At 40.1% G+C, this 26417-nt stretch overlaps 1 protein-coding gene across 15 annotated transcripts in view; it reads left to right on the top strand.

Moving 5' to 3' along the window:
* Positions 1-26417, top strand: part of Ccdc150 (coiled-coil domain containing 150) — a 91675-nt gene that overhangs the window by 31297 nt on the left and 33961 nt on the right. For 12 of the 15 annotated variants that reach the window (XM_059278376.1, XM_059278375.1, XM_059278374.1 and 9 more), the window contains 8 exons: positions 2632-2675; positions 5618-5710; positions 8866-8973; positions 10504-10628; positions 10800-10977; positions 11490-11555; positions 19422-19535; positions 25090-25173. In XM_059278376.1, the coding sequence (XP_059134359.1) occupies positions 2632-2675; positions 5618-5710; positions 8866-8973; positions 10504-10628; positions 10800-10977; positions 11490-11555; positions 19422-19535; positions 25090-25173 (812 nt within the window). Of the gene's footprint in view, positions 1-586; positions 635-2631; positions 2676-5617; positions 5711-8865; positions 8974-10503; positions 10629-10799; positions 10978-11489; positions 11556-19421; positions 19536-25089; positions 25174-26417 lie in introns of those variants that run through there. The other 3 variants (XM_059278389.1, XM_059278381.1, XM_059278383.1) reach the window with 3 other exon arrangements.

Here is a 26417-nt window from a genome sequence, read left to right as displayed (position 1 = left end):
GAGAGCACAGTTCTTTAGTTGGCCAGGGTTGGGGGACTTCCTACAGTACAGAGTGAAAAATTGCTGGGCTCCTTTATATATGGTACTGGAACCAAGGTAAATATTGGTAATAAAATTTGATCTTTATTTTCTGTGTGTGTGGTACGAGATTGGGTAGGACCTAACTTGTACTAGGCAAACTCTTTCACAGCTTGCTCTGTGGCCTTCTTTGGGTTTGGTTTGTTTGTGTGTGTGTTTGCTGAGATGAGGTCTCACTCAGTTGTCCAGGTTTGGATGTGTGATCTTCTGGTCTAAACCCTATACATCTACATTTACAGGTCTGTACCAGTAGGCCTGGTTGAGCCTCTTATTTATAAAACATTCTCTTTAAGTTTTTCCCTTCCGTGACCACTCAAGTGTGTACAGTGAGAACATTTAGACACTGGATTTAAAAGTGTCCATAAACTGTTAGTAAGGAAACGAGGCCATTCTTACTTACTGCAGCCAGATTCACCATATATGAATATGAGCCCATATTCACAGAGACTGGTGATTGCAATGCCCCTGTAGGAGAGCTGAGAGCAATTCCCTCATTTCACAGGTTAGTCCTCAAAAGGACAGAGCAGCGAATGGAGAGTCTTGACCCCAAGCCTAGGTGTGTAGTCCTGCTGCTGCTTCAAGCCCATCAACCCTTGGCTCCTGCTGTTGCAGTGTGCCGCTGTAAAGCAGCATTCGGCAATCTCTGCTGCAGAGACCATGAGGGTCCTCACATGAGTAATGGTTTGCATAGAGGTTTCACAGAGACTGTATCTGTGAATGCCCAAAGCTGTCTACAGCCATTCCAAGTTCCAAAAGAAACAGAGAAGAAAAACTGGATCCTGTGTCTTGTCAGTGTGCCGAGTGTTTCCTCTAGTATGCTATCTGCAGTGAGATAGAAAGCACCAAGGGAAGAGTAAACATGACAGGTCATGTAGAGAAAAGAGTAAACCAAGGTCTCTACAGTCCTTAGCCACCGCTCCCTCAGGGCTGCGGAGTGGGCAGGCACTGCGTCAGGTTCTCGTTGGCAGTGCCCCGAGATAACCGTCTGTCTTCTGATTGGACACCTGCACCGTAACGTTGTGTTACAGTTCACGTTTCTTCCTCAGGACCTCATTTTCACTTTACAACAACTTTATTAGGAAGTAAGAAAATATGCCCATTACACACAGTAAAAAGACGTGGGGACTGTGCTCAAGAATCCACTGCACACAGAGTAGATTGTTCCATGTGTGAACTCTGGTCAGTCGGGATTTCTGTTACCTAGATTAACTTTTTTTTTTTTTTTAATTTTGTAAAGCATGTGTGGAAGACCACTAGATGAAGATTAAACCAGATAGCATGAGGGAAAGGGCCCACCTGAATACCAACTGTTATTATTGACTCTTTATGTACAGTTTTAGTACTCTAAAGTACAAATAGTTATATGGCTAGGTTAAGACAAAGAAATACCTTTAAATGTTTTCCTCAATGTATTAAAAATATAAAAGCATATTAACAATTAACAATATATAACTTAAAATAATGGTTCTCTAGAGATAGACATTCTCCCTTTGTTCATACTTTGAATATAACTTCAGAACAGATCACAACATTTATCTTTTTTCATTTTTCACACATTTTAAATTAGACTTAGTGAATCATGGATTCACATCTTTAAAAACCAGTTTCTACAAGATATATCCTATGCAAATTATGAGTCTTTAACGTGTTCTGTAATTGCCTGGCTCTAGAATTGAAGTATAACAGCACTAATAGAGCTCTGAATTTCGCTATAAAGTCCAAACATTAATTTCAAATGTATCTTTTTGTTACTGATAGACAATGCCAAACTACTGCCCCATTTTCCTTCTTGCATGTGTGTGGCAAGTGCTTTAACATGGCCTCACCCTGAAATCACCCTCCAAAGCTCTAGACCCCTACCCTGCTGTCAACTCGACGCCTGTAGTCCGATGCCAGGCAGAGACACCAAAACATGAGGAAAATGTCCGAGTCCTTGCTTTCCTATTGTTCTGTTTCCCAAGTCTGCCCCTTGCCACACGGTCCTTATGTAGCTGAAGAGTCCCAGCATTCACCCTGCTGTGCTTCTCTGCACTCTGCGTGCTCTCCCAGGTCCCAACAGCCCTCTCTTGCTTTTCATGAGTCTGTTTTCCCTTCCCTTTTCATTGTCATAGCCAGGAGGAAAATGGCTCTTTCTGTTTTGTGTGTATGTCCCTGATTGTATTAAATCTTGATTAGAGTAACTTAACAAAAATATTTTGATTATATCCTTTCCAGAATAATTTATGCATTAAATAAAATATGACCTTATCATTAAAAGTAACTGTGGACCAGGTTCACTTTAAATTTTAGCTCTTTAAAGACAAGTTTACCATGTAGCCCAGGCTGGCCCTGAACTCATGATCCCCCTGCCTCAGTCTCTCAAATGCTGAGATTGCAGGCGTGCTGTGTTGATAATTGTGTATTTTAGCATCAGGCCTATGAAAATATGATAAAATACATGTGTTATTATTTCCATGAAATGTTGACTAAAGCAAACGAAGCTTCTAGGGAAAGTGCTGTGTGGTTTCCGTGTGCTACGTCACCATCATCGTCATGTGGACTTTTTGTTTTTAGTTTCCAGAGATAACCTCATCTGCAAGTTGGTGGAAGAAAGTAAGGTATGTGTTCCTGTGGCGGGATGCAGAGTGGCCTCCCTCTTTACTAAGTCACAGTCCTTCACTAGTGCTAGGATATAGACTCTGATGCTTCAGAAAGCTTTCGGAGAAAGAGTTCACGTCAGTAAGCTGTATATTCAGGTGGTGCTGAATAGTATGAACTAAGCAATCATCTTAGGCAGGTTATTGTTTTAAAACAATAAAATAAGGAGACTTTTGTGGACTTTGCCAATTGTAAATTACTTTCTAAAGCAGGGTCATGAGATATAATAAATGGAATGTTGTAGTTGGTGGTTGCACAGCAATGTCAGTGCATCGAACATTACTGAACCCACTCTTACAGCTGGGCAGAATGGGGACCTTCAACTAAACTTAGGAGAAAATACCTCTCTGTGACAGTCACACTCCGAGTCAGTCTCTGCTCCCATGTAGAAGAGGTTCCTGCTGCCATCTCACCATGTGCTGTGTGGTGTTTCTCTTCCTGCTTCTGGGAAACTGGAGAAGTAGTTTTCTCAGTAGAGGAAGAAGCTGCACTCTGTCCTTCCCTCAGTAGTTTTCTCAGTAGAGGAAGAAGCTACACTCTGTCCTTCCCTCCTCTACCAAGAAACTCTTAAGGAATCTCAAACTAGCCTCACTTCTCTCTCCCCCTCCCCAATCTCAGAGAGATCTAGTTCTGTTCCTCAGAGAGCAGGTCCTTTCCTTCACCACCTGAGGTCCTTCTTGGTGAAAACATCCTGTAACTTTCAAAGGCATTTGAATGTGTTCCTTTGGAATCACAAAATCTTTTTTTTTTTTTTTGCAAAATTGACCAATTTTATTAACTTGAAGATTTTAAATTCACCTTAAGGTGCTTTGTAGGATTATTTTTTAAATTTAATTTAATTTTCTTTTACAATATAATTTAGTTCTACATATCAGCCACAGATTCCCTTGTTCTCCCCCTCCCGCCCCCCTCCCCTTCCCCTCAGCCTACCCCCCATTCCCACCTCCTATAGGGCAAAGCCTCCCCCAAGGATTGAGATCAACCTGGTGGACTCAGTCCAGGCAGGTCCAGTCCCCTCCTCCCAGGCCGAGCCAAGTGATCCTGCATAGGTTCCAGGTTTCAAACAGCCAACTCATGCACTGAGCACAGGACCCGGTCCCACTGCCTGGATGCCTCCCAAACAGATCAAGCCAATCAACTGTCTCACCTATTCAGAGGGCCTGATCCAGTCGAGGGATAGGAGACCATGGTAAATGAAGACCACATGAGAATATGAAGAAGCAAAGTGCTAGAGAGGCCCACAGAAATCCACAAAGATACCCTTATAATGGAATCACAAAATCTTAATGCTAATAAAAATGAGTATATAAGTATTTATTCTTGGAGAGAACCTACTTGATATAAGAATGTGAATGAGTAGTTATGGAATGGTTTTAGTCATGTTTTTCTAGTCAGAATCCTAATATGAAAGTCTTTAAAAATAAATCATAACTTTTAGAACAATTTTACATTCACCACCACACAGAATATAAAGTATGTAGATTTCCTATGTACCCCCTGCCTCTACACGCTTGGCCTCTCTACATATGTATAGCCTCCCTGGCTCTCAATATCTCCCATTGGAATAACAGAATTACTCTAGAAGAATCAACATTAGCGTATCATTTTAATCAAGTCAGTAATATACATGAGGGTTCATTCTTGGAGATTTGTTCATTCCTTGGATTTAGATAAATGACATATTATCAAATATTGTCATATACGGAATGATTCACTTCCCTAAAGTCCTCTGTGCTCTGCACATTCATCCCTCTTTTCCCCAACCCTTGTTAACCATTGATCTGCCTTTCCCAGAGCATCATATGGTTGGGATTATATATGTAACATTTAAGATTGGCTTCTTCAGTTTAGTAAATATTTAAATTCCTTTGTATGTTTTTATGACTTGGTAGCTTATTTTTAGTGTTAAATAGTATTACATTATCTGTAATTACCACAGTTTGCTAACATAACACAAACATTTTAAAACAAAGGGATATATGTATATAAACATACATATATGTATGTAACAATAATTAATGAAAAAAGCCATAAATTTGAAGACAAAGAGGGGTATATGGGTGAGTTTGGAGGGAGGGAAGGGGAAGGGGAAATGATGTAATTATAATCTCAAAATATAAAAGAAGTAATTTTAAGAAACAAAAGGTTGCCGGATGGCAGTGGCACATGCCTTTAATCCCAGCACTCGGGAGGCAGAGTCAGGAGGATCTCTGTGAGTTCGAGGCCAGCCTGGTCTAAAGTGTGAGATCCAGGACAGGCACCAAAACTACACAGAGAAACCCTGTCTTGGAAAAAACAAAAATAAAAGAAAAAAAGGAACAAAGGGTTATTTTTTTTAATAGAGTATTTTTTCCTTCTCATACACTTTCTGATTGAATTATATATTTCAAGATCAGTTTCACTTGAGCAAGTAAACACTCTTCTAATCTGTGCTATGGGCACTAGGATGCAATTGTCTTAGTATTCTGCTGAAAAAACAAAAACAAAAATAAAAATTCCCCAGCCAGGGCAAGTTTGGCAGTTTTGAGTTGAGCAAGGTTTTGAAGAACATCTTGGTTGCTTTCAAGTTCAGCAAGTAAGAGCTGGGCTGATGCTAATATCTACATGACATGCCCACTCCCTGAGACAAAAACCTAGGAGCAGGGCTGCTGGATCATAACCGCTTTAGTTTTGTAAGAATTTACAAATTGTCTTCTGAAGGCTCCATCATTTTCATTCCCAGCAGCAGCCAATGAGAGCACTCTGTATCCGAATCAGCTTTGTATAAACCCTTTGGAGATTGAGAGATAGAGGGTGTTTGCAAGTTAAAGATCCTAAGACTTCACACCACCTGCTTGCACACAAAGATGTGTATACTATCTGCCAGTGTCAAAAGGAGAACAAACCTTTTTTTCTTCAATAGAGTACACAAATATCTTTGAAGAAGGAACATGAAGAAAACACATATTTGAAATCTGAAATGGTGTCCCTTCGAGAAGTATCAGAAAAAGCACAGGTGAATCTTTGCTTTTCTCTCTTTTTCTTCCTTTTTCTTTTTTCCTTCTTAAGAGATCAGTTTGTCTCATTAAAGAACCAAGGTTAATCTTGGTTATATAAATTCATGTCGTCTCTTTCCTCTAGCTTTTTATTTCTGTAAGGTTGACTTCATCTGTTAATCGTTATCAAATTAACTACATTTTGGATTTCCCCACCAAATTCCTTTGACACTGTGGTACACAAGCTACGTGACAAAATCAGTCACAAGGGACATTTTGCTTTCTACTTTAGTGATAATATTAGTCCTTTTTTTGTGATAAAGTACCTGGCAGAGGCACTTTAGGGTGGAATTCATTGTGGCTCACAGTTTATGGTGAATAGGTCATGGCAGCAGGAGCTCAAGGTCACACCGCATCTGCAGAGGAGAGGAGAGGAGAGTGAGAGATGTTTGTCCTCAACTGGCTTCCTCTTTTTATCCAATTGGGGACCTCAGCCCATGGAATGGTGTCACCCACACATAATGTGGGTCTCAATTTCATCTAGAAAATCTCCCACAGACATGTTTAGGGGTTTGTTTCCATGGTAATTCTAAAGCCCATCAGGTTGACAACAAGATTAACCGTGGGGATTTCCCTTCCCTTTCCTGGTGCCTCTCTAAGGAGCTCCATGGCAAGGCTACATCCCACACTGTTGTGGTGAGGGCCACGTCACATAGTGCGGTAGGAGCATCAGAAAGAAACGCTCGTTGGATTTGGGATTTCGATATGATCACTTTCTATAAGTACCCACATTCAACTTATACTTTATATTAGTACAGGAATGTATATTGAAAACAGTGACTAGATACAGAGGCGCGCTGTCTCACAGACCCAGTCAAGTGTGTATCCCTTAAGTAACTTCCTGGTGGCACAATCGGATTGCTACAGCACTGGTGTCACCATGCTGCCATGCTTACAGTAAAATGAAAACAATATCCTCTGATCAAACAGTCACTACTATTTTGCACCAATAGCACCTGGTGAAGCCACTTCACATCCTAGGCACAATTCTGAGCACCTTGCATTGCTGACATCATCACACTTACCAGTATGTTAAGGACTAGAAACTGTCACTCGTGACTTGAAGATAAGGAAGCTTGTACACAGAAAGGTTTGCTATCTCAGCAAAGTGGCAGAGGAGTGTTTTGCTTTTTGTGGGTTTTTGTTGTTGTTTTGTTTGGGTTTAGGTAATTTGGTTATAAACACATTAGGTATTTTTTCAAGAATGTGCCCTTATCCTCAGGAACTTTTTCAGGGAAGCACACAGCCCACGACCAGGTGTGGCAGCGCTCACCTGTGAGTCCCACTCTAAAGTCAGGAGGACTAGAAGGTCAAGGTCCTCTCCAGCTACTTAGAATGCAGGGTCAGCCAGTCTCAGAAGACAACAACATAAACCCCGCCCAGTTTACCTTAAAGAACAGTAATTCAAGGGTGTATCTGCCACAAGAATAAGGATTTCTGGAGCCGAGGGCAGGGTTATAGCACAGTGTGGGAGCAAATAATTTACATGCTTAAAACCCCGAGCCTAATCCAGAACCTGAAAAAAATGTACAGTTTGATGTAAGAGAAACATTAACTGCTAGTATGATGTAGGGGTTTGTTTTGTTCTGAAGGATTAATCTTGAGAGATTAAAATCTGTATTTTGCTTTTATAAATACTATCATTGCTGGTAAAAGAACATGGATATTTTGTGTTATTAGGTAAGTAGTTCTCAATGTTGAAGATACATTTTGGGAATGAATTTTTCGTATTATTAGTTAGACACTGGCATGAGATTCCATTCTTTAGAAGTCTTGCTCTATTTGACTCGTATTCAAAACTGGGAAATAAGTAAAGTGCCGAATGCCTTGGGAGCTCCAGAAGTACAATCAGTCAGTTGGTATTGATCACTTCCTCTCTCCCTCTGTACCCCACCCCTTTCTGGTCACTTGGTATCAACCACTTTCTCTCCCTCCGTATCACACCCCCTTCTGGCTGTAGCTTCCAAACTCCCATTTCTAAAAATATTTCATTTGTTAGAAGTTTCAGTCATTGGTACAAAGTACACTGATCACGTCCATCTACCACTACCTCCTGCCAATTCTCCTTGTGCTCCCACCCCATCTCCCTCCTAATTTGATGTCCTTTCTTTTTCATTATTACCATGAATCCAGTTAGTGCTGTCCATATGTGCACAGATGTGTGGCTAGCCCATCCCACAAAGAGACTGACTGCCCTCCTGCGGTAGCCGCCAGCCTCAGGAGCTCCTGTCTGGCTACTTGTGCAGGTTATGTGTGGAAGAACCACATCCCTGCCGTGTCCCGAAGTCAGCGTTTCGCCTTTCACCTTTCCTCCACGTTCGCTGCCGGCCCTGAAATCCTTCCTTCCACACCTGCAGAGTTCTGTGAGCTGCGGGTGGTAAAAGGTGGATAGAGATCCACAGCAGAGCACCTGCAGTTACTTCATGCTTGGTTCTTTAGGCTATAATTCTCTACACTAACCACTATTTGCTGTAAAAAACAAGCTTCCCTGACCAAGGTTCAGAGCAGCCCAAACCTGTGGGCATAAACATAAATATTTAGAATGTAACTGACTACATGAGCTTTTAGCAAAACAGTAACAGTAGGCTTCCTCCTAGGGCCCGTTATTTCCCCAGTCAGGAGCTTTAAACCAGGCCTGAAATCCCTGGAACAGACATATCCAGTTAGAAGACAGTTGGTTACTTCTGTAACAGTCATGCCCCTGCTGCACCAGTGGGTGTATTTTGCTAGCAGGTCAGTATTGTAGCACTAAAGATTCAGTGCTGGGAAGACCATTGGTATCTCCTCTTTCCTAGCTGAAAGCCAGTGAGCAGGGAGAGAGTTTCCTGTTCAGTTCAAGGTGGATTTCGCTACGTCCTCCATCCAAAGTGAGCAGTGTCTTTAGCAATAGGTTCTTACTGCTTAGTGACAGCGGGCAACCAAGAACAGAGGCAATAGCCTCTGTTGTTTAGGTAATCTCTGGGGCTTCCATGATCAGTAACTCACAGGGAAGTATTTGAAGGTAGTTTTCAATCTAATGAGATATTAATTGATGATATGTTAGCTAAATTAAAAATAATATATAAGTGAAGTAATTATTAGAAAGACTTATGACTTGCTGTATATGTTGTCTTAGGTTTTGAATGACCAGCTTTCCAAAAAGTGTTCAGAGCTAAGCAGCATGCTTCAGATTGTTAAAATGGAAAATGCCAGGATTATTGCTGAACATCATGCTATTCTGCAGGTATTCTTTTGGCACTCAAACTTCTTTTACTTACTAATTTCTCCTTTTTTCTTCTTTTTAAAAAGACAGTCTCATCATCTCATGCTGGCCTCAAATTCAGTATGAGCTAAGAATGACCGTGACTTGTGATCGGACTGGCTCTCCCTCCAGAGGGCCGGAGTCACAGGCTCAGGCCAGCACTGCTTTCAGTTTTTACTGGACAGGTTCAGCAGGATCTCACTGTGTAGCCCAGCAGGCTGGTCTCCAGTTCACAGTCCTTCTGCCTCAGCCTACAGAGTTCTGGGATTACAGGCTGTTGTTATAACTCACTTGTTATGTTTTGATCAGTAGTTTCCTCCTTTTTGCAAAGGGGTGGTTTGGCCTTAAACTCCATGATTTTTAATGCTTTCTTCACAAATATCATGACTTTAGGAAAAGTAATTATCTGTTCTAGTATTTATATAATAATGATGTATAGTTTTTTTAAAAAAGGTTTTGACTCATTTATTTTATGTATATGCGTGTTCTGCTTACAGGTATGTATGTGTGTGCACTATGTGTCGCCTGGTGCCCACAGACTTGAGAAGTAGGCATTAGATTCCCCTCACTGGGAAACCAAACCTGGGTCCTCTTAATCACTTAGCCATCTCTATAGCCCCTAATGATGGTGTACATTTAAAACTGACTCTCAAATACTTATTTTCCCCAAACGTCTGTGACTTTCCATTTTGCTTACAGTATGCTAAAAATACTCTTGACTTCGACTCAGGTTAAGATTGCCTTTCACCATGAATCTTGATCATCCTAATCAAAACGGAAAAATTTTCAAATTCTGGTCCTGGGATGCTAAGTAGTAGCTTATGTGGGGTGTGTGTGTGTGTGTGTGTTGTTTTCTGCTTGCTTTCTTTGCATATACAAGTACGATATTAAGGATTTTACATATGTTACAGCTTCTAATTATTATAGCTGCTACATCTATTATCCTTATTTTTCCAGTAAGAAAATAAATAAAACATAATTAAGTAATTATTAATGTGTACAAGGCTTGCAAAAGTATTATGGATTGTAGGTAGAAGTGTTGCTAATTAGAAAATGGTAAGCCAGAGAAAAAGTGCCAATGACTAGTCCATTAGTGCCACAGTGTGCTAGTGCAGCAGAAGATGGCCTCAGGGGAGTTCACACCAACTGCTGCACACAGCTTTCCCACCAGATGGAGACTGTTTGGAGGAGAAGGTAGAGATGAAAAGGCCTTTTTGTCTGATGTTTATATTATTTCATATGTTAAAGTAAGAAAAAAATTTAAGATACTAAAATATTTTAATGTAAATTTTATTTTTGAAAATATATTGAGATTTATAGTTTCACAAAATATTTTCAAGGCTAGTCAATAATACGTCTTCATCTTTGTGTAGTAGAGCTATAAAATGACACAACTGTAACCAAAGAGAAGGCTGGGTCCTCAAACAAGTTTTGAAGTGAGCGTCGTGTCTTTGAACAGTGACGGCGAATATTAGCCCTCAAATGGCATCTCAGCTTTTGTTACTCTCTCAGGTGGAGCAGAAAATGATAACAGAGACATTTCAAGAGCAAAATCTCCTGTTAGATGCCGCCCATGCCAGCATCACCGGCGAGCTCCAAACTGTTCAGAACGACAAAACCCAACTCCAGATCCACCTGTAAGCCAGCGCCGGGGGCCTCTTTCGTTCTCTCGTGTGTTTCTGCCCTTCGTGAAACTAGTTGACATTTGTGAGCTAACCACAGGGATGAGGAATCTGCCCGGGAACTAGTTTGTAGAACGTTATGGTAACTGGTCAGGGGACTTGATGACCCTCACCCTCTTCTTCCAGAGACCACTTAATCCTGGAGCACAGCCAGTGTGTCCAGAAAGCACAGGAAGCCGAAGAGCGGACAAGGGTGCAAAAAGAACTTCTGGAGTCAACTATTGCCAGGCTGCGGGCTGACCTGGAAGCCTCAATGCAAGAGAGGAAGTCTCTGCTAGAGAAGAATGAAAGATTGCAGCAGGAGGTGGGTAGGCACAGATTTCCCTCCTGGTGGAGGTGTAGAATGCTGTTTCAAAGTTGTACTCTAGGGCAAAAGATGAGAACAGAAGTAAAGCTACGTTTCAAGACTTTGAGTTGCCCACTAAAGAAATGTGTATTCTTCAGCATGTAAAGTAATCTTTGCCAAATAGTGCAGCGTGCTCTTCCTACAGCAGTAGTGTCGACTGATAATTCCCCCATCCTCCTGTTAGTTACAGGGTCAGATTAAAAACCCATTTCTCTAAAGGAAGCAGGAGAGGGAAAGTTAAGGGCACAGCCTGTCTTTTGGTTGGGAGGAGAGCAGCCGGAGCTGATGTGCAGGTGCGTTACTTGTAAGACACCCGTTGACCGCGACCCTGTTGACTGCGACCTTCTCTGAGAGGATGTGCTGCTACCTCTGCCGTGTAGGGATTCATTGGCATGTAGGATGTTGTCAGCTGCTCTTGTAGAACCTGTGTGTTCTAAACATTGATCCATTTCCTTTTCCCACCTGGGCAGGTCAAGAAAACAGAAGAAGTAGCCAAAGGAAAATGCAATTTGGAAAAGGAATTAGCTAAAAGCAAGGTATTTCGGGTTTTATTTTTGACGTTTCCTTTTATCTGGATCCTTCTGATTGCTGCCTACTGTCTCAGTGTATTTAATGAGTAGGGTGATTATCCTGATTATCAAGATGGAGAGGGCACAAAGCTAATGTCGCTTATGGCCTTCCAGTGCGTTGTGAGGGAGTGGTGCTTGTTGAGCACATGGGGTTTGCCTTTCTAAGCCATCACTGCCTCTGGCCCTGGACTTCACTGAGTATTTCAGCCAGAAGTCCCCTGAGACTGAGTTAGCTAATGGGTCTAGAAAGACAAAGGGCTGATTGCTGACACTGTTTACTGTTAAACATAAAAGCAAGCCTGGCTTTTATTTCATAAATACGTGTGCGTACATGCCACTTTATCTTTGAGTTATCCTTATTTTTTTTCTGTAGTTGATACATTTTATATTTGTTCACTTTTGTGGAGTAGCTTATGGGTAAATTGATATGTGCATGCAGTGTATAATAAATAAGGATCACGAGCACTTCCACATTCTCACGTTAGTGATTTTTTTGTAGGTTGTATATTTCATACTCTAGACAGTTTGAAGAATATCACAGATCATATTAGCCAATGGTTACCCTATTGTGCTGTCGAAACCAGGATCAATCCCTCCCACCCCACACACCTGTGTTTTGATAACTCTTATTTAACTTCTTTCCATCCATGCTTCCCATTGCCCTTTAATCTTTAATGATCACTATTCCAATCAGTTCTTCTAGGAGACTGACTCTAGTTTTTATGAATGAGTGAAAACAAGTAATTTGTGTCTAGCTTGTGTCAGTTAACATTATGACTTGCATTGATATACTTACCTATCCTTATGATGGTTTTGTTTGGACATTGGGATGAATGAGCCTAATTTTTATTTAGATGGTTCTCGTTGTTTTGAGTCTGTGTGTTGCCATGTGAACTTTTATGATCAGCTTTTCCAGTTTTGTAACACAGGACAACTGCAGTTTTGATAGGTTGTGCACTAATTCTGTACATTAGTTTGGGGAGCATTGCAGTTTTAACACAATTTGTGTATATCCACATGTGTGATTTTGTGATCTCTCTCTGTCTTTTCTTTCTTTGTCTTGTATAAGGTGACTAGAACTTGTGCTGTAGTGTTGACTAGAAATGGTGAGGATAGGCATCCTTTTTCTATTAGTTTTTTGTGTTTTTGTAAGCTGTGGGATTCTGGTAAGTTTCCCTCATGAAAGTGAGGAAATTCCTTTCTATGCCTAGTTTCGTGGAAATCTTTGTTAGACTATTCTGAATTTTGTCAAATGTTTTATCTGGAGGTATTGAAATGACCATAGGGATTGTGTCCTTTGTTTTACTAGTATATATTACGTTCATTGATTTCACATGCTTTTTTTTTTTTTAAACTTGGCTTACGCCGGGCAATGGTGGCACATGCCTTTAATCCCAGCACTCGGGAGGCAGAGCCAGGTGGATTTCTGTGAGTTCAAGGCCAGCCTGGGCTACAGAGTGAGTTCCAGGGAAGGTGCAAAGCTACACAGAGAAACCCTGTCTCGAAAAACAAAACAAAACAAAACAAAAAAAACTTGTCTTACATTCCTTAGATAAATTTTACCTGGTCATGTTATATACACCTTTTGAATGATATTGGCCTGGTTTGTTGAGTTTTTAAAATTTGTATTCATAAGAAATAATTGTTCTATGATTTTATTTTTCTTGTGCTAACTTTGGTTTTGGTGTCAAGGTAATATTAACCTCTTAAAATGATTTGTAAATGTTTCTTCTCTTCATATTTTTGGCTAAGATTTTTTGAGAGTCTCATATCTGTTCTTCATTAAGTATTCTTGTAGTATTTACTAGTGAAGCTATCTTGTCATAGACTTGGCATTGTGGGAAGTTTTTTGTTGTTTTTCTGTTTCACTTTATTGCTGATTCAACCTCCCATTGAAGATCTCTTCCAAATCTCTGACTCCTTTCTCTTTTCTCAGCCTTTTGGTGGTTTTAAATTTTGCCTTTTTTTAAAAATTTTTTTTGGTTTTTTGTTTGTTTATTTTGCGTTTTTTTGTTTTTGTTTTTGTTTTGTTTGTTTGTTTTTGCCTTTCTTTTGAATCAGTTTCAATACATTGGTTCTTTCTAGGAGTGTGTCCATTCAATCTAGGACGTCAACCTTGTCGGCGTACAATTGTTCTGACTAGTCATATACATGTATTTCTATAAGATCAGAAGTATGGTCTCTATTTCACTACTGTTTCGCAGTTTGTATCTTCTCTGGTTTTCCTTGTTAGTCCAGCTGCCTGCTTTTTGTTTTCTGTGATTTTCCTGTACTTTATTTAATTTCTGCTCTTGTATTATTGTCTTCTATTTGCTTTTTGTTTAACTTGTTCTTTGATTTCTAGTTGAAGATAAGCTTGGGTTATTGATTTAAGAAAAATTCCTTTTGGGCTGGAGTGATGGTTCAGCTGTTAAAGGCTAGATTCATATCCAAGAGATACTCCTTTTTAAAATAGAGATGTTTACAGGAATGAATTTCCTTCTCTAAACTGGCTTCACTGCATACATACGTTCAGTTGTGATGTTCTTTCGATTTTGTTCATCTCACAGGATTCCCTAAGTTCCCCTGAGATTTCCGGTTTTTTGAACCATTGGTTGTTTAGAAATGTGTTGATTTCCTAACATATATGAACTTTCCCAAATGATTTTGCTTTATTAATTTTAATGTCATTATATTTTGGATGAGAACATACTTTACAGGATTTTAGCCCTTTCTAATTTATTGATAGTTGCTTTATGACCTAACATATGATATATTCTGGAGATTATTGCATGTGTACTTGAGAAAGGTCTATAGTCTTCGTTATGGGGGAATTGTCCTCTTAGGGCTTATTAGTTAATAGTGTTGCTTAAGTCTTCTATTTGCCCATGAATCTTTTGTCTTGTCCTATTTAATATTACATGTGGGAGATTTGAAATCTCTGTCTATTGTTTACTTACTTCGCTATACAGTTCTGTTCTTCTTTGGCTTCCTATATGTTTTGGGGTTCTCTTGTTACCTGAACATATAGCTATATGAATATTACATTTTGATGGCTAATACTGTTTTCCATAGGTAGTGTCCTCCTTCATCTCACCAATTTTTATCTTACTTTTTGTCTAATATTGATGTAGCCACCCAAGCTCTTTTTGGATTGTTGTTTATGCGGCAGACATTTTCCCGTCCCCTTGCCTTTTCATGTGAATCTAAAGTTCGTCTTTCAAAAATCATTAGATCATTACAACTTTCCATTCTGCCTATCTCTGCTTTTTTTTTTTTTAAAATGGTAATTTTTTTTAATGAAACTTTTTATTTTATTTTATATATTATGTGCATTGGTGTTTTGCTTATGGAACTGGAGTCACAGACAGCTGTGAGCTGCCATGTGGGTGCTGGGACTTGAACTCAGGTCCTCTGGAATAGCAGTCAGTGTCCTTAACTGCTGAGCCATCTCTCCAGCCCCCTATCTCTGCTTTTTGAAAAAGACTTGTACTTATTTCATGTGTTGGTATTTTCTCTGCATGTGTGTAAGTGTGCCACATGCAGACAGTGCCGAGAGCTTGTGAGCCAGCATGCGGGTGCAGGGAATCTAACTCGGGTTCTCTGGAAGAGCAGCCGGTGCTCTTAACTGCCGAGCCTTCTCTTCATCCCAGTACTTCTGCTGTTTAAACATGATTTAGTCCACTTACAGTCTACATAATTATTGTTAAGAACTAGTTTATATCAACAGTTTACTTTTTGCTTTTGTGTTTTGTTACTGCTTAATTATTGCCTTCTTGTTTTGTGAAGATTTTTCTATTGCATCGATTTAACACCATTATTGCTTTCTTTATTATACTTCTTGGCTTGTAGGTAAGATAAAGTTACAAATTTAAAAAGCCATATGGGGCCAGACAGTGTTGGCACACGCCTTTAATCCCAGCACTTGGGAGGCAGAGCCAGGCCGATCTCTGTGAGTTCGAGGCCAGCCTGGTCTACAGAGAGAGATCCAGGAAAGGCACAAAGCTACACAGAGAAACCCTGTCTCGAAAAAACAAACAAACAAACAAAAAAGCCATATGGGGCTTGAGAATATGGCTCATTCATTAAGATCTTGCTTTCCCCTTGCAAAGGACCCAGGTTCAGCTCAGAACCACCCATAACTCCAGTTCTTCTGACCGTTGTGGGCACCAAACGTGCATGTGGTACACTTTACCCTTTATTTCTTATGTGAAATCCAGCAGCCATCCATTGCCCATTTGTTTCAGCCTGAAGAACTCCCTTTACTTTTCCATGTAGAGTATGTTTTCTAGCCCCAAATCTGCACACACACCAGAGGTGGGGACCTTGGTAAATTATTTTACATATTTCAATGAGATTTGAATGTGCCATCACCTCAGGGTTACGTTTAAACCAGTTAAGTTCTTTGTGTGAATTATTACAATTTTTGTTTATCTGGGAATACTTTGATATTTTTATTATTGTTGAGGGCTGCTTTTGCTGGATTTAGAATTCTTAGCTGAGGCTTTTTCTATTGGAATTTTTAGTACATTAGACCTCTTCCTTCTGCCTTGAAATTGTGATGCTCATCAGCTGTCATCCTGCTGGTTATACCTGGTACATGGTGAGCCCTTTTATGGTTGCTTTCAGGGCTTTCTGAATTTTGCTTTCAACATTTTGATGATTTGATGAAGAACTACATTTTGAGTCATGCCTTCGAGTCTTATAGAGTGTTGACATTTCTAACTTTCAGAGTGTACAGAGCCTCAGAGTCTGTCATAGGTGGGCTTTGGAAGCCTTCTCACATCAGACCACACATACAACTCAGCCCATGTGCAAAACCCTATGCATATACCTGACTTTCTAGAGCTTCAGGAAGTTGTCGATGTTCTCCAAAGCTTCTGATGGTTATTTCATTCCCTATCTTTATCTTCTGGATTTTCTGGTTAGCCTATTTTTTTTTTTCCTATTTGACAATTATCTCAGGGAATTGCAAACTTAGCCAGTTAACTCTAATCATTCCTCTGTGTGTGTCTAGAGGAAAGCTTTTTGTACTGAGTTAATTCCAAGTCAGCCCAAATTAAGATAGTCCAGTTTACAAAGTTATCCAGAGAAGCACCAGACAGATTGTCCTGGCTGGTTTGTGTCAGCTTGACACAACTGGTGCCATCTGAGAGGAGGGGACCTCAGTGGAAAAAAGGCCTCCAGTAAGATCAGGCTATAGGCAAGCAAGCCAGTAGAGTATTCTCTTAATTAGTGGTTGATGGCGGAGTGTCCAGCCCATCGTAGGTTGGGAAACCCTTGGATTGTTGGTCCTGGGTTCTGTAAGAAATCAGTTTAAGCAAGCCATGAGGAGGAAGCCAGTAAGCAGCACTCCTCTGCATCAGCTTCTGCATCTAGGTTCCTGCCCTGTTTGAGTTTCTGTCCTGACTTTCTTTGATAATAAACAGCGATGTAGAAGTGTAAGCAAAATAAATACTTTCCTCCCCAAGTTGCGTTTTGGTATTTCATCATAGCAATAATAACCCAAACTAGGGCACGATCACATCACAGTAGTGCTTTGGAAATGACATTTTGAAAGAGTAACAATCATGTCTTTTACCTTAGGTGACTGCCAGACTTAATTCTCACTGAGCTGGCAGTCTAATGCCTCTCAAAGCTCCTTCTGTGCTGGAGAAAGGAAGATAAGAATAGAGCAAATAAAACAATCCAGATCTCACCGTTCTAGTCTCAGCCATTTCCTTTAATAAGCATTGCGTACCTTCCCGAGTTCTGAAGTTCACTGGGGCTGTTTTTGCTTCTATGGGAAAGACTTTTTAAAGGTCCTTGCTTCTTCCACATCACTGATGTCACTTCTCTGGTCACATCTTTTGATAAACTCCTCTTTTTCCTTTGGATTGTGTTGGTACTTTTGTTAAAAATTAGTTGGTCATAGGTATTTAGATCTCATTGTAGACTTCCTGTTATGTTTCATTGGTTATGTGTTTTCTTTTTGCAACTTTGAAACTCTTGGCTATCTATTCTTATAATTAAATAGGATTCCTATTAGCTTTAGGATATTTTAATTAATATTTTTTTATTTTTTTTAAAGACTTATTTATTATGTATACAATGTTCTGTATTGTATGCCTGCAGGCCAGAAGAGGGCACCAGAGCTCATTGCAGATGGTTGTGAGCCACCATGTGGTTGCTGGGAATTGAACCTGGAACCTTTGGAAGAGCAGCCAGTGCTTTTAACCTCTGAGCCATCTCTCCAGCCCTATTTTTTATTTTTGAAATTAAAATATAGTGACATCATTTCTCCCCTCCCTTTCTTACCTTCAGCCTCTCCCATAAACCCCTCCTTGCTCTCTCTCAAATGCATGGCCTTTTACATTCTTGTTACATGTATATGTAACAATGACTTACATAAATATATGAATACAACATTATCAGTCCATATACTGTTACTTGTATGTATATAATTTCAGGGCTGACCACTTGCTATTGGGGAACCAGTTGGGGTGGGGGGCTCTTCCCTATGGAAGACTATCCCCCCCTCTTCAGCTTTCCTTAGTTACAGTAGCTATCCCGACACCAGAAGGTGCCAGGCAGCCTTCCAAGGGAGGAAAGCAGCCAATAGCTCTGCCCGGCTGCAACACCATGAACTGCAGCCACAGCTAGATGGCACAATAGCTTGAAGGGCACAACAGAGGTGTGCACATGCTGGTAACCACGGCTCTCTGACTGGGTTGAAGGCCTGTGTAACAGGAGGGACATCATGCCTCATACTGGAAAGTTCGCCACCTGTGGGAATTTTGTAGGCACAATTGTATCAAGTAGAGGTGGTTGTTTCTCACAATTTTTATGTGAGGTTTTTTAAGTCATAGATAAATGTTGAGTTTTAAAAATGTTTATTTTTATTAACATGGTCATAAGGTTTATCTAATATAGTCTATTGATGTGGTAAATTATACTGGTAGTATATAGCACATCCTACAAGGATAAACTTCACGTACATTTTATTTCCATTTTGTATATTCCTAGGTTAATTAGACAATATTTTGTGGAAGATTTTTGCATCTATACACACAAACTTAAATTGATAAACAAATACCAAATACTAGAAAGGGCATAACTTCTAGTAAAGATGAATTACTTAGTTCTCCCAATAACAACTAGAGGAGTAACAGGTAGAGTGTAAGAGCCAGAGGATGGGGTCTCACAGAGACTGGCAGCATGCCCAGGCCTGCACAGGTTTGAGCCAGACAGGGTCCCAGCACTGAGGGGGCAAGTGGACATGGGCTCACACCCTTAACCAAGAATCCATCTGCAATGTTAGCTTCTAGCAAAGGAAAAACTAGTTTTTTCCCAAACGTGTCTCCCTGGGTGTAGTAACCACACTTCAGGATAGGGACCCACACCCAGGAGTAGATGGCCAGCACAAAAAGAACTCAATGATGTTTTTGTCGACTTTTGTCTCCTTATACTTTGTTGAAGCATTTATTGTCTTATTGGTCTTCTGCTTGTCTACTCTTGCTTGTGTTTTTGTGGTGCAGTTGTGTATTTCCTGAGTTTTGTCTTTTTTGGGGTGGGTGGGGAGGTGGGGAGGTTTTTGGTGGGTGATGAGGTGGGGAGGATTTAGGAGAAGTTGGGGGAGGGGGAAGCATGATCAGAATATAATGCATAAGAATTTTTTTCAAAAAAAACAAAAAGTTGAAATAAAATATAAATAACTTGTTTTAAATACCCTAGAGCTATCAGACAGACTCATCAAAATCCCACTCTTTGAGAAGGGAAACATGCACATAGGCTACTTTCCAATTTCCAGTTCAACTGTTATTTTAAAGTAAGATTTCTTTATTTAAAATATTTTTTCTCCTTTTGTTTTCAAAGGTAGACATAAATGTACTGAACCAAACCCTACAGACTCTAACGGAAGAAAATAAGCGTCTGAGAGATAAATTGGCTTCCCTTGAACACCACAGAGTCACTTGTAACTACCATGGGGTGGGTATAAAAAGGTCAGTCTATAGGAGGAAATGAAGACAGCTATAAATGATTGTCACAAGTGATCTGTAACACTGACAAACCCAAGTGTACCTGGTATATGAAAATACATCCTTTTCTGTAAATTATGAGGAAGAAACTTGTATTTCTTTTAACCTGTTCTTTCCCTCCATTGAGTAGTCAGTGATACGTGTGATGTCTAAAAGCCGTTTGATAAAGTCCGTACATTACAAATGAATGATGTTAGTTCTTACAGCATCTCCAAGTGAAGAGGACTTAGAGGCTCTTCTAGGAAGCTAGTGCTTTTCCTGTGTACTTGACTATCTAAGAATGATGAGTGCTGCTTTAGAACATGTGAAGAAGTTCTTAGATTTCACAGAATACCCAATGTCCTTTTCAGTCTAAGGTTATTTTTTTTTTCCAAACCCTGTCACAACTTGCTTATTACTTCAGCTCTGAAGAGTTACATGGACTAAATCTAAATCTTTTCATGTTTTCATGGCTTTTGAGCCAGGCTGCCTTGCTAGCAATTTTGCTTCTGCCTGAGATGGTATTTAGTCACTCGGATCCTTGACGTCTTAACCCTATCAAAATGAGGATAATAATACAATTGCTATAAAAGGTGTTGGGGGATTAAGTTAATATGTGTAAAGCATGTAGCAGGTAGTTTTAGCATTTTTAAAGTCTTAGTTTCTGGGCTGTTGTGGCCAGCGGGAAGTCTGTAGTGCCTGTTGGGGAAAGGAAACCCATTAGCTGGGACTCCTTGTGTGATCTCAGACCAGCCTTCTCTTGCTCCAAGATTAAATATCCGGTCACACTCTGCGTGTTGTCCAGACCGCTGCTTGGTCTGTCCAGTTGTCTGGAAGTCCGTGTCTGCTGCCTGATTTCCTGAACCCACACCACTTCCAGGCCTGTGGCCTCCTCCGACTAGTGTAGATCTGTCAGTTTTTAGTCAGTGTTGATTCTTTCCTGTTCTTCAGACTCTTGCTGTTTAGGGTCTCATGGTGCTGGCTTTCATCTCGGTTCTGGCCTGAGTTTGTCCCTACCTAGAAACTTTCCATCAAACCATCAGGGAAGTGTTTCAGTGGACATATGAGTCTCAGGATTTGTTTTATCGATTTTGCACTATCATTAAAGCTATTGCTAGTCAATGCTAGCAATGCATTTTTGTTCTTTGGGGCTTAAAACTTAAGATTCTTAATAATGGGAAACTTGTAGTATAATCCCTCACCAGTCTTTAGAGATAACATTTGGAGTACATTGCATCTATAACGTCACAGACTCGAAACTAGACAAACTTGGTTTTAGACCCTGGTTCTATTTGCTGTGTGACCTGACCTGGCCTGCAGCATTGAGAGGATTTTCCTTTTCTGTGGGACTCACCTGGCATGCTTTCTATAACAACTTCTTACCACACTGACTAGAAATTGACCTGTTCATGCATTTGCCTTCACTTTCTAACCTCGTGAGAACAGTTGCTATCTACTTTTACTCCCATGATTAATGCATGAGAGAAGTCATGCCGATCTTGCCAGGCCCCAGGGTTGTAGGATTGAGTGTCAAGTGCCTATCGCAAAGCTTAGCATGCCTTGTGCATGAATAACATTAGTAATATTTTTCCCCACCTTCCCTTGTTTTAGGTTGCCCTAGTTGGCTTTTCTATTGCTGTGACAAATAGTGATAAAACACATGATAAATATAATAATAATAAATATGAACATATAATAAAGGGTGATAAAACACGATGACAAAAGCACCTTGAGGAGGAAAGGGTTTATTTCATCCTAACAGTTTACACTTTCATCATGAAAGGAAGTCAGGGCAGGAGCTCAAGGCAGGAGCCTGGAGGTCGAGACTGAAGCAGAGGCCAAGGAGGAACACTGCTTACTGGCTTGCCCCGTTTGCTTTCTTATACAACCAGGACCACATGCTCAGGGGTGGCTCTGCCCTCAGTGGACTGAGCCCTCCCACATCAATCATTAATCAAGAAAATGTGCTATAGACTTGCCTAGAGTCCAGTCACATAGAAGCATTTTCTCAAGTGAGGTTTTCTCTTCATAGCTAGGGTCATCTTGTATCACGTTAACAAAAAAATCCAACTAGCACAGAGGTTTATTTCTGCCATCTCAGTTTTTAGCAATATAGAATTGAGTTGATCACTATGGGCACTTACACAGGAGTCATAGTAAGAAAAGGTCACAGGGAGGAAGGTCACCATTCCTGAGCCCAGGTTGATGACAATCTTCCCACTTCCCTTTGGGTTTTAACCATAGCTTTCTAAATAGAAGCACCTAATATAAATAAAATTACCTATGCATTAGGACTTTGATGAAGTAAAATTAAACAATTGCTTAAATATACTATTCCTTTAATTTTTTACCTTTTGTTGAAAATAGATTTTTCTCACAAAATATATCCTGATTAGGGTTTCCCCTCCCTCTCCTCCTTCCAGTTCCTCCCCACCTCCCTTCTCATCTGGATACACTACCTTTCTGTCTTTCATTAGAAAAATTTAAAAAACAGGCTTCTAAGAGATAACATTAAAATAAAACAAAATAAAATATAACAAGATAAAACAGAAATGATCACATCAAAGTTGGCTAAGACAAACCATCAGAAGGAAAAAGAGCTCAAGAGAAAGTACAAGAATCAGAGATCTAGTTATTTTTACACTTAGGAACCCCATAAGAACATTGAAGTGTAATTAATAATATATATGCAGAGGACCTGGTGCAGACCCAGGCAGGCCCTGTGCTTACTGCTTCAGTCTCTGTGAGTTCATGTGAGCTTTGCTCACGCTGATTTAGAGGGCCCTGTTTTCCTGGTGTCCTCCATCCCCTCTGGCTCTTCCACTCTCTTCATCTCCTCTTCTGCAGGGTACCCTGATCTCTGAGGGGAAGGATTTGATGAAGACATCCCATTTAGGGCTGAGTGTTCCTTTAGAGATCTCCTACTGTCTGCATAATGTGTGGCTGTGGGTCTCTACATTTGTTCCCATCTGCTGCAGGGGAACTTCGAGGATGCTATCCAGCCTGTGGATAACTTTGTGTCAAAATTAATTCAATCTGGGGTTTTATTTTCAATCTGTACCATGTTTTAAGTGAATGTATACTTATAAAGTAATGACAAGAGAGATCTCACTGATTTTGTTTATTTTTCTAACAGCTATTGTTAACTTTCTAGCACAAGAAGGATCTAGGTTTAGTTTCCAAAACTGCAAGAAAATACCGTACAAAAAAATTCTGGCTATTTTTCTCAGCTTCCTATCATTGTCAACATAAGAAAGTATCTGGATTTGTAATTTAGCTGTTTCCATCCATGGTTACTTGGACTGCTGCTTTTGGGCCTTTGTAAGGAAGACCATCTTTGTGGGGCGTGTGTGGCAGAGGGGCTGCTCTCCTCTGAAGAGACAGAGAGGCCCCAGGACCTTGTTCAAAGGGCACACTCCAGTGTACTAACATCCTCCCACCAGGCCTCCTCACCTCTTAAAGGCTCTGCTGCCTCCCAGTGGTACCCATGGCTAGTAACCATGCCCTAAACACAGCCTTTGTGGGGTACATTTCATATCTGAGCTGTGCTACTGTTCACCCTTGCTGACTTAGCTTTCTTAAGGTAATCTTATTATGATTATTTCCTGATTTTCTAAGTATTGTTGTTTCCGTGTGTCGAAAGCTATATATTCTAACAGTCTGAAAACTTGAATATTCTAAAACTATATATTCTAACAGACTAAAAACTCTACTATTCTAAAAACTTTTGTAAATCTATGTATTCTAACAGATACTATCTTTTTTCTTTGTATGGCGTTTGTCAAGTCATTCTCCAGTTTTTGTCTTGATCTCTGTTGGTAATAGTCTTTATGATAATGCCAAGGTTATCTAAGCAAACACTAATCTCCATTGTGTTCTCCACAAGTCAGAGTCTTCATTTGAGTGATGTTTGTTTATGTTCTTCCGTTATTTAAAGTGCAGGGACTATCTGATAACCTGTAAACAGGAATTTAAATAAGTATCTAACGTTTTTATTAACTTTTTAAAAATTAAAATATAATTACATCATCCTCTCCCTTCCCTTCTTCCCCCCCAACTCCTTCCATGTGCCCTCCCTCAAACCCCCCCATCCCACCCTCACACCCTCTCAAATTGATCAATGGCTTCTTTTTATTTGATTATTATTGTTTCATTATGTATATCCATAAATATGTAAACATAACCCACTGCATCTTTATAGTGTGTCTGTGTGTATTTGATTTTAGGGCTGACCACCATGCACTGGTGGCTCATTCCTGGTAATTCTCCCTTTCTCAGCAGTCACTAATTGTCTGCAGTTCTTTGTTTAGGTGTGAGGCCCCATGAGATTTCCCCTTTGTGAGTTGACGTCTCTATTGATACTGTCATTGTTCAGGTCTTATTTAGACAACCATATTGTTGAGGTATTATGAGTATAGCTTCCCTGTCATTTCTAGGAAACATAATCTTAAAACAGATACCATGTTTTCTGCCTCGTACAACCTTTCTGCCCCTCTTTTGTGGTGGTCTCTGAGCCTTAAGGTGTAGGAGTTGTGTTGTAGATGTATCCTTTGTGTCTGGAATCCCCTAGATCCATTGACCTCTACTTACAGCCAATTGTAGTTTTCTGTAACAGTCTCTGTTGGCTGTAAAGGGAAGCATCTTTGAAGAGGGCTGAGACCTGCACTTATTTGTGGTTATAAGTTTTAGAATGTAGTTAGGAATCATGCTGGTCTAGGAAAGTGGTGTAGTGATGCTTCTAAGACCCATGACCTCAGCAGGTCTGTTGGCTGACTAGGTTTCTAGTACCAGGCATGATTTTCATCCCATTAGTGGGCTATGAATCCAGCAGACTGCTGTGGTTACCACTAAGATACGTGTGCCCCTATTTTACTTTTAGGGATATCTTTCCATGCTTTTTGTTTTTATATTCATGGACATCACACATGGGTATGACTGTTTATTGCTCCCCTTTCTTGGCAGCTTGCATAGTACTTTCTGGTGCTCTCATGAAGCTAAGCCACAGGAAGGGGGCTTTCTTGTTTAGATCCAGCTTGAATCTTTCCAGTGTGTGTCCAAAGTATGTGGTGTCTTCAGCGATAGGTACTTACCTTCAACTTCTGAGAGGCATTTTTTAAGCTGTGATAACTATAGGTTCTTCTTCAGCCAGAGGTGTGGTCATTGTTCCGAAAAAACTGAATGGTCTTCCTCAAACAACTTAAAATCACTATTACAACTCACCTGATCTGGGTTGGAACATATCTACGACGGTTTAACTAGCAAATCAAAAACAAACAAAGAAAAAAGAATGCAGTACAAAGAACAAGACACTCTGGACTCTTAAGGCTTTGTGTCTTCATTAGCTGGCTCTGTACATGCTGCCTGTCAGCAAAATGATGTATTGTCTAGGGAAGGTCTTAGAGGAGAGGAAGTTGCAAGTAGTGTGGTATTCTATACAAATAGCAAGAGTATTAATGCCTGTTCTAAAAGGGAAGGGGCGTCATTTTGCCTGTGAAAGATAATGATGTGTGTGTTTGCTTTATCAGTTTGCTCAGCAGAAAGTGGAAAAGGCCTTGGAAAAAATTACTGAGAGTAAAAATAAACTGGCCTATGAAAAGGGGAAACTCCAGGTATGAGATTTATCTTTAGAGTTTTGTCTGATGTTTAAAATAGTGATTGTTGGATTAAGTATTGTTGAACTTCAGAAAAATCTAGCTCTGTCATTTACTAACTCTGTAGCCTCTGAACCTCCCTAAGTTTATTTCTTCATTATCGTTCAAGTGACTTCCGTTCATAGATCAGTAGTATAATGATGAAGCCACAGCCCACTCTGTGACTGAAGCCTTAGTACAGCCGTTTATGCATGGCTGCTCTGTGAGAAAATAGAGAGCCTAGGTGGTGTGAGTTTGGTGACTGTTTATGACACACTCTTTGAAAACTGGCCTTGCGAGGCCACAGATTGGTTCTGTTGTACTGAGTAGTGTGGCAAGATTGTGAGTGACTGTGAAGAATAACAGTTTTGTCCCCATGGTGCCCACACAGCAGGAAGCTTGCCTCTGATGTTGCTGAGCCCCACTTAGACCAACCCCAGTGGAAACACTAACCACTAGTTTGGGAGTTCTAAATCTTAGTTACACATTAGAACCAGATGGGATTTTTTTAAATCCCAGCAATAGGAAATGTATATTTACTATTCTTTTTGAAGTACATCCAATTAGAAAAAGTAGATTGGAGGACACTTAGAAAAAATGATATGTGATAAATAAAAAAATAGGTAGAATTTAGGATGGTGGACTTAAATTCTGATTTAATTGCTTGTGTTGGGATTATAGTCACAGAAAGATCTTTCAAGTTTTCTGCATGCTTACATTTTTTCATAATACATAAGATAAAAATTCCCTACTATGACTGTAATCCCAACACAAGCAATTAAATCAGAATTTAAGTCTTAGACTCAATACTTTGTAAAGCTCCCCAGTTGAAACCAGGCATGATGGAATACACCTATAATCCAAGCCCTCAAGGGGAAGAAGCAGGAGAATGGTGAGGCCAGCTGGAGCTTTAAGATTCTCTCAACAATAATGAAAGATGCTCCCCAGATGACTCGTGTAGCCATAGGTGAGGACAGCTGGGCTAAACAGTGTGCAATAAGTCCGTTTGGGCTTAGGACTGGACAGCTGATCTGCTGAGTAATCTCACTGTAGGCTTGCCAAGCATGTCAATATTCATCTTTCCCTCACATTCAAGTTAGCAGACAAAAGGAGGCCCCGAGCTGAAAGGCAGTTGACATGAGTTATGCTTATGGAATGATCCTAGCTTCTGTCCTCAGTGCCACAACCCAAACGGTAATTAAAAAAGGGTATTTCTAACTCTA

Source organism: Peromyscus eremicus, chromosome 13, assembly GCF_949786415.1.
Source record: "Peromyscus eremicus chromosome 13, PerEre_H2_v1, whole genome shotgun sequence".
NCBI classification, from domain to species: domain Eukaryota; kingdom Metazoa; phylum Chordata; class Mammalia; order Rodentia; family Cricetidae; genus Peromyscus; species Peromyscus eremicus.
The sequence above is the reverse complement of the archived record's forward strand: the minus strand, read 5'-3'. Positions and strand labels throughout refer to the sequence as shown.